General features: G+C 41.3%; 1 protein-coding gene across 1 annotated transcript; it reads right to left on the reverse strand.

Moving 5' to 3' along the window:
• Window positions 1–854: 854 nt before the first annotated feature.
• On the reverse strand, window positions 855–2691 carry LOC107760198 (serine/threonine-protein kinase OXI1). The gene is made up of 2 exons (XM_016578212.2): window positions 2067–2691; window positions 855–1935 (listed from the first exon to the last, which is right to left on the reverse strand). Exons 1-2 carry the CDS (start codon window positions 2453–2455, stop codon window positions 1029–1031), a joined length of 1296 nt encoding a protein of 431 aa, XP_016433698.1. The 5' UTR covers window positions 2456–2691; the 3' UTR covers window positions 855–1028.
• Between the last annotated feature and the right edge of the window lie 5800 nt (window positions 2692–8491).

Genomic DNA, 8491 nt, shown 5'->3' on the forward strand with positions numbered 1-8491 from the left:
AATGAGTTTCAAGAATATCAATGGCTAATTATATAACATGTGAGTTCGATTTTATCATTCCCATGGCTTGACTTCCTTCCTGGTTGTTTGATACATGTGGATCTTTCGAATTGGACATCTCCAGAAGGATTAACGAGGAATAAAAATCTTACCTCCATTTGAAAGAAGGATCAACGAAAAATATGCATTTTCATTAGTATGAGTGATTTTGTGTAGTAATATTAAATTGCAAACCAAAAACAAAAGAAAACCAAGCTATATTAAAGTAATGATAGAGGATACGAAATCACATCAAGTTATTTAAAGCAATATTTAAACTAATGAAACGACTTTCTAGATGCAAATTAAAGAATTTCAAGTAAAGCAAGAAGAAGACGTGAGCCAGACAAGAATTATTCAGATCGTTTGAACCAAATTTAGAAATTAGAGGATATATCAAATCATATCAAGTTTCAGAAGGGTCCAAATTATTCTTTCCCGCATCGTGACGAGTTACTCTTTAACAAGAAAAATATCACTCTGAAAATTGTGAATAGATATCGAAACTTCATACGCAAGGAATAGGGGGAAGCGTGATGCATGAATCTCTCCCGTATACTTGACATCTGTAACAGACACTTTGTAATAGCACACTTATACATTATGATCCATCGGATTGATCATTTCGTTTCTTTACTATATATTTTTCTAATAAGATATATTACGATTCTTCAAATCTAGAATTATTTTTAGATAAAAACATTTTAAACAATCACAACAAATAACTTCAAATTTTTTTTAACAACAAATAACATCAACTCAATTAGTGATATGGTGGAGCCTGGTACAATTCCCAACGGAAAATACTTGTACGATGAGTAATTAACGTTCAGAATTAATATTATTATGCTCGAAATGGGATCAAAATTTTGCTACATGACCAAGAATGGCAGACTATTATAAATCATATACTTTATCTCTGTTATCAGCAACATACTGCAGTTACTGAAAAATAATCTGTACGTCAGGTAAGAATATACAAAAATTAATCAAAAGACCAAAAATTTATCAACTGTGGTGGGGTAATTTATTCCTTCGACCCCAGCCTCTTTATTCCTATTTTCATCACCATCGTTAGCTTGAGAACTTTTTTTGCAGTGCGCATCATCTTCCTCCTCTTCAACTTTAAACACTCCCTGTACAAATAACTCCACATCAATATCTTCATTTCCCTCTATAATATTCACATTCTCATCAGACGGCACAGGGATAAACGGTGGCCTGGGAAGTTGCACAATCAAATCCCAGTCTATAGATTTGAAAAAATCATGACCTTTGATTTCATCCACAGAGATCCTCTGCTTCGGATCCCTTTCAAGTAACTTCCTTATCAAGTCTCTTAACGACGTCGCTTCGCCAACTAAATCAGGCACCTTCGACAGTATTCGATAAAACGTTTCCTTCCGATTTGAACCCCTAAACGGCGTCGTCCCGTACAGCATCTCGTACAATACAACTCCTAAACACCACCAGTCCACAGAGAAATCGTGGCCGTTGCCTAAGATGATCTCCGGTGCCAAATACTCTTCGGTTCCGACGAACGAATTCGACTTTTCGGTCGCGTCGAATTCTAGACTCGCCGAGTCAGGAGCGAGTCGAGCCGAGTGAATCGAATCATCTGGAGAGATTCCCGAGTTGCAACATTTGTTCAAAGGAGAAAACCGATTCTTCTTCTTGCTCTTCAACGCAGTTTGCTCCGATCGTTGAGGAAGCTTGGCTGTTTTTGTTTGTCGAATTTCTGGAGTTTTAGGTGAAAGTTTGGTAGAGAGATCGAAGTCGATTAGCATTATGTGACCGTTCTCTTGGATCATCACATTTTCTGGCTTCAAATCTCTATATACAATCCCTAATCCATGTAGATACTCCAATGCTAGCACTAACTCTGCCGCATAGAATCTGAAAATTCAAACAACATTTAATTTTACATCAAAAACATGTTTACAAACAGAATTCACCTGAAGAATTTGCTTTTGCAATTCATACAATTTAATATGCAAATAGAGACAGAATCACAGAAATCGACTGACCTTATAGTATCATCGGAGAACATTTTTTCAGTTTGTTTTTTCCGGAGAGAATTGAGATCACCTCCTGGACAATAATCAATGGCATATCCAACAATCTTATCCGTCGATACAACTCCTCTGAGTTTAGGCAGAAGCGGATGTTGAAAACAACTGAGCACGTCACGTTCGAGGCAAATTCTTCTATATTCACTGTCATCGCTGTTTCCACTGGCCTTTTTCTTCTCAATTGAAGCTCTCAAAATAGATTTCAAAGCAAGCAACTCACCGTCCTCTGTTTGAACCAAAAACACCACTCCTTTGGCTCCGCGGCCAAGGGCGGAAATTACCTTCAGACTCCGCAGTTCTATGGAGGGAACCTCTGGCTTCTCATAGTTGTCTCCGTCGTTCATGGCGGAGGTGGCCACAACGAACGATCAGAGTAATTTGTTGCACAAAATCTGGATATGCTGAAGTTTTAATTCTTAAACTGTATGGTTTAAAGTGTAAATTTGAGAATCTTCGGACTTTATTTTCTCGAGCAACATAGAAACTTTTGAGTCTACGAGACTTTTATATATAGGGTGAGACTTTTGAGCTATAAACAATCTTGAATGAAGTATTAAAAGATGCCCTTTATTTCCTCCTTGCGGAAGAAGATTGAGAGTGAGAATGTGGTTTATTTTATTCAACTATTTTAATTTTGTTTCAATTAAAGTAAAGTAGTATAGGTAATAATGTATGGTGGTCACGACAGTCAAAGACTTCGGGCGCAAGTTCGATTACGGTGTGGTATTCTAGAAGCCCATGTCACAGTTAACGGACTTTCCTCACCCTCTTTCCAAAATCGTATCATTCCATTAGCGTATATTCATGGTATTATACTTCCTCATCCCGAATAGGATAATTATAGAGTAAGAATTTGAATATGAGAATCAATGCATCTATTTTTGGTATACATTTGACTCTTTGATTTTTATTTTTTTATAAACACAGATTAAATACTTTGGAGAAGGCGTAATAGTATTTGTATACGGTCAAAACCGAGGTTTGTCCTTCGTATGATTAATCGAGATTGGAACATGATGGTCCAAGGTTCATCATTGTAATATCGAGTCATGGTGCGAAGAATATGTTGTCGAGCTCGAGACCCAGAGACCGATCAAGATCGAGGTCGGTCAAGATCGAGCTCGAAGACTCAGAGACCGATCAAGATCGAGATCGGCCATGATCAAGATCGAGCCAAGAAACAAAAAAGTCATTACAGCCGCAATTAGGGGGAGAATCTCGGCGAAAATCACGGCACGTATCAAAAAGAGGCCGATTAATTAGCATATCATGAGAGTCCTTACTGTATTTAGAATTGTATCAAGAGTAGGACTCCCCTACTATATAAAGGGGGTCTGATCATTTGTAAAGGGGCTCTCAGACAGTAAAAAAGTAATATACTACTCTTTTCTCAAGGTTCTCAATACTACTCTGCTTATATTTTCTTTGTTGTTTCATTTGGTTCGAGGGCCCAAGCTACATATCTCATTTGGTTTGTTTTTATTTTTCTTTACAGTCAATTTCAATATCAGTTTGTATATTTTCTCGATTTGTGCCAAGTAAAATCACGTATCCTTAAAATCACATATAAATTCAATTGTTATCCATTTTTAGGGTAAACAGTTTGGTGCCCACCATGGGGCTAAGGACAATAGTGATTGCCTCGTGTTAATTTTTATATCACACACTGCTTTACACTTGTTCTTGTAAGCATTTTTTATTCCAGGATCAGCATGTCGAACTCTCAAGCAGTACCCACACACATTGATAACGGCCTTTGGTTGTCATGGCAAAAACGACAACGTAACTGCCCCAGGAAACAAATTGCTTCCAGTTGACCTCAACAGAGTACCAGACCCCATCGACGTCAATTCCCATGTTGCCCTGAATGCAAAACTGGGTGTCGACCCCGAAAACAGCGTCCGCAGAAGCGTTTAATCAGTCGGTCGGAACTCACAGGGCGGCAAAGAAGGCGGAATCAGCCTTCAAATAATATTCGAAATGCTGCAGGCTCAACAAGCTGCAATAGCACAACTTCAAAATCAGAACCACGCACCGAGTAGGGTCGAACCCGAGCCATCACAGAAAATTGTTCACAGGGTCGAACCAGTGCTGGGGAGGTCAAATGGGAGTGAGTCAGGAACCGACCCCACTATCTTGAAAATGTTCGAGGAGCTGACAAAGAGAATTGAATCGGGGGAGAAGAAGATTGAAGTGAATGACAAAAAAATGGAAACATATAACTCCCGAGTTGATCAAATTCCGAGAGCTCCACCGATTTTTAAAGGTTTGGATTCAAAGAAGTTCGTACAAAAGCCCTTCTCTCGAGCGCAGCTCCTAAGCCCATTCCAAAAAAAATTTGCATGCCAGAACATTTGGTTTACTAGGCGTTGATAAGTTGCACCATCATTTTTTAGACCGAATGGCATTACATTATAACAGTAGGTATCGTACTTAGTGATAAACGAGGTTTTTTTCCTAATCCTCTGGGTTCCTCTGTATCTGGTTGTACTCGGAGTAGGCATCGAGAAAACTGAAAGTCTCGTGGCCGGCCGTGGCATCGATCATAAGATCGATATTTTGCAAAGAAAAAGAATCCTTGGGGCATTCTTTATTCAGATGTTTATAATCTATACACATTCTAATTTTGTTTCCCTTCTTAGGGACTACCACTATGTTTGCTAACCATTCAGGGTACTTTACTTCCCGAATGGATCCTATTTTGAAAAATTTGGTTACCTTGTCCTTGATGAAGGCATGTTTAACCTCGGACTAGGGACTTCTTTTTTACTTTACCGGGCAGAATTTAGGGTCCAGGCTTAATTTGTGAGTGGTAATTTCTGGTGGAATCCCTGTCATATCGATATGGGACCATGCAAAGCAATTCATGTTAGCTTTAAGGAAATGAATAAGTTTTTTCCTAAGCTCGGTGGTTAGCCCCGTGCCCAGGTATACCTTTCGTTCGGGTTGACGCTTGGCCTGTGTGATTTGTTCCAGCTCTTCGACCGTTGACTTGGTGGAATCGGAGTCATCGAGAACTATGAAGGATCGAGGGATCCAGTAGCCGTCATCTTCGTCGAACCCTTGCTCCTGGAATTGGGTCGAGGCCGATATCAGTGGTTGCTATTTGGCCTCCTGCTTTCCCTTCGATCCCTTCCTTGATAAGAGTGCCGATACTGGTATTACTTCATCGACTGAAAACATTTCCTTGGCAGCGGGTTGCTCCCCGTAGACTGTTTTAACTCCCTCCGACGTCGGGAACTTCAAAACTTGGTGAAGGGTCGAGGGCACTACCCTCATGTTATGGATCCAAGGCCTTCCAAGCAGGGCGTTGTACCTTATGTCACCATCGATCACATGGAACTTAGTTTCTTGGATGGTCTTGGCCACGTTCATTCACAAAGTAATTTTACCCTTGGTGGTTTCGCTTGCCATGTTGAAGCCGTTAAGTACTCGAGCTGCGGGCACAATTTGATCTTGTAAGCCGAGTTGTTCTATGACCCTCGATCGAATAATGTTGGACGAGCTACCTGAATCAATCAAAACACGTTTAACTTGAATTTTATTCATAAGGACAGATATAACCAGTGCGTCGTTGTGGGGGTTGTAAGATCCCCTCTACATCCTCATCACTGAAAGATAAGGTCCCTTCTAGTACGTAATCTCGAGTCCGCTTTTCCCTCGTGATCGACACATTGGTGCATTTGAATACGGGCCCCTGAGGAATATCGACCCCTCTAACAATCATATGGATCACGTGCTGCGGCTCTTCTTGCTCATTCTGTCTGTTTGATTCTCTATTCTTGAAATGGTTTTTAGCCCGATCGCTTAAGAATTCTTGAAGATGCTCTTCGTTGAACAAACATGCTACCTCCTCCCTCAGCTGTCTGCAATCTTCTGTTCTATGACCATGATATTTGCACATTTGATTAGGATTTCTCTGGGCCAGATCAGTCTGTAGAGGTCGGGGCCACCTGGTGTCTTTGATGCGCCCAATGGCCAATACAATAACTGATGCATCAATGTTGAAGTTGTATTCTGATAGTCGTGGTGCTTCTTTGGGTTCGACATTTCTGTTGAAACCACTTTTACTCATGAGCCCTCGAGAGCTCTGTCCTCGATCATTTCGACACTGGATTTGCGTCCAGGCCTGCTGTTTCTCCGATCTCCACCGTATGGCTGATATCGATCTTTGTTTGACCGTGGTTCCCGGTCAATATCCCTTTTAACTTTGTCGATGGTCCTGTTTGGATAAACGAACACGGATGGAGTCCCCAACTGGTCATCCTCGACCATAATCTTTGACTGGTATCGATTATGCACGTCAACCCAGGTTACAGCTGGATATTCGATCAAGTTCTGCTTCAACTGTTGTGAGGCTACCAAACTTCGTATGTTTAGGCCTTGAGTGAAAGCCTGAATGGCCCAATCGTCGGCGACTGGGGGCAGATCCATGCGCTCCATTTGGAATCGAGATACAAACTCTCTAAGCATCTCATTGTCTTTCTGTTTTACTTTGAAGAGGTCCGACTTTCTAGTCTCGACCTTTATCGCTCCGGCGTGCACTTTGACGAAGGAATCTACGAGCATGGCAAAGAATCAATGGAGTTAGGTGATAAATTATGGTACCATATCATTGCCCCCTTTGATAAAATTTCTCCAAATTTCTTCAGCAGTACGGATTCAATCTCATCGTCCTCTAGATCGTTCCCCTTTATTGCGCATGTGTAAGAAGTGACATGCTCGTTGGGGTCGGTAGTTCCATTATACTTGCAAAGAACAAATAGGAAAATCAATGGAAGTTTATATTGATGATATGTTAATTAAGTCCCTATGAGCAGAGGACCATTAAAGCATTTGCAGGAAACTTTTGATATATTAAGGAAGTACAATATTAAGCTTAACTCCGAAAAGTGTGCGTTCGGAGTTGGCTCGGGCAAGTTTCTAGGTTTCATGGTGTCCAACAGGGGAATCGAGATCAACCCCGATAAAATCAAAGCTATCGATGATATCACGGTAGTGGATAATATAAAGGTCGTGCAGAGGCTGACGGGGCGGATAGCCTCCATAGGACGATTCATTTCAAGATCCTCGGATAGGAGCCACCGATTCTTCTCGCTGCTTAAGAAGAAGAGCAATTTTGCATGGACTCCAGAATGCCAGCAAGCCTTAGAGGAACTAAAGAGGTATTTATCGATCCCGCCGCTGCTTCACACCTCGAAAGTAGACGAACAACTTTACCTATACTTGGCTGTCTCGGAGATTGCAGTAAGTGGAGTCCTGGTCCGAGAAGAACAAGGTACGAAATTCCCTGTCTATTATATTAGTCGAACCTTAGGTGAGGCCGAAACTAGATATCCACACTTAGAAAAATTAGCGCTTTCTTTAATAAGCGCCTTTAGGAAACTAAAACTGTATTTCCAATGTCATCTAATGTGTGTTATAACAACTTATCCTCTTTGAAATGTTTTTCATAAACCCGAGCTTTCGGGTCGATTGGCCAAATGGGCCGTAGAAATTAGTGGGTACGATATTGAGTATCGATCCTGAACCGCCATCAAGTTTCAAATCTTGGCTGACTTTACCCTGCCCTCATACTCGAGGTTAAAAAAGAACTACTGATAAAATTGGGTACATCTTCGGGAGTCTGGACCCTCTTTACGGATGGTGCTTCAAACACGAAGGGGTCCGGACTAGGCATCGTGCTAAAATCACCCATAGGTAATGTAGTAAGACAGTCTATCAGAACTACAAAATTGACTAACAATGAGACCGAGTATGAGGCCATGATTGCAGGTCTCGAACTAGCTAAAAGCTTGGGAGCGGAGGTCATAGAAGCTAAGTGTGATTCCCTCCTCATGGTAAACCAAGTTAACGGGACTTTTGAAGTCCGAGAAGACCGAATGCAGAGGTAATTGGATAAAATACAGGTGACTCTACATCGATTTAAGGAATGGACCTTGCAACATGTACCTCGAGAACAGAACAATGAGGCCGACGCTCTTGCAAACTTAGGTTCATCGGTCGAGGATGACGAACTCAACTCGGGGACTGCCGTACAACTCATGAGATCGGTAATCGAAGAAGGTCAAGCTGAGATAAACTCCAAGAGTTTAACCTGGGATTGGAGAAACAAGTACATAGAGTACTTAAAGAACGGGAAGCTTCCATCGGATCCAAAGGAGTCAAGAACTCTATGCACAAAGGCAGCACGGTTCACTTTGTCCGAAGATGGAACGATGTTTAGAAGGATGTTCGATGGACCGTTGGCAATATGTTTGGGACCAGGAGATACCGACTACATCCTACGAGAAGTTCACGAGGGCACTTGTGGAAATCATTCTGGTGCCAAATCACTGGTCCACAAAGTAATCAGAGCAGGGTACTATTGGACCGATATG

This window comes from Nicotiana tabacum, chromosome 19, assembly GCF_000715075.1.
Source record: "Nicotiana tabacum cultivar K326 chromosome 19, ASM71507v2, whole genome shotgun sequence".
In the NCBI taxonomy this organism is placed as follows: domain Eukaryota; kingdom Viridiplantae; phylum Streptophyta; class Magnoliopsida; order Solanales; family Solanaceae; genus Nicotiana; species Nicotiana tabacum.

Excerpts from the sequence above, each read along its gene's own strand:
- LOC107760198 (XM_016578212.2), bottom strand. The coding sequence starts at position 2,455 with ATGAACGACGGAGACAACTATGAGAAGCCAGAGGTTCCCTCCATAGAA. Across the intron at positions 1,936-2,066 it reads TTCTCCGATGATACTATAAG|ATTCTATGCGGCAGAGTTAG; the intron begins GTCAGTCGATTT and ends TTGAATTTTCAG.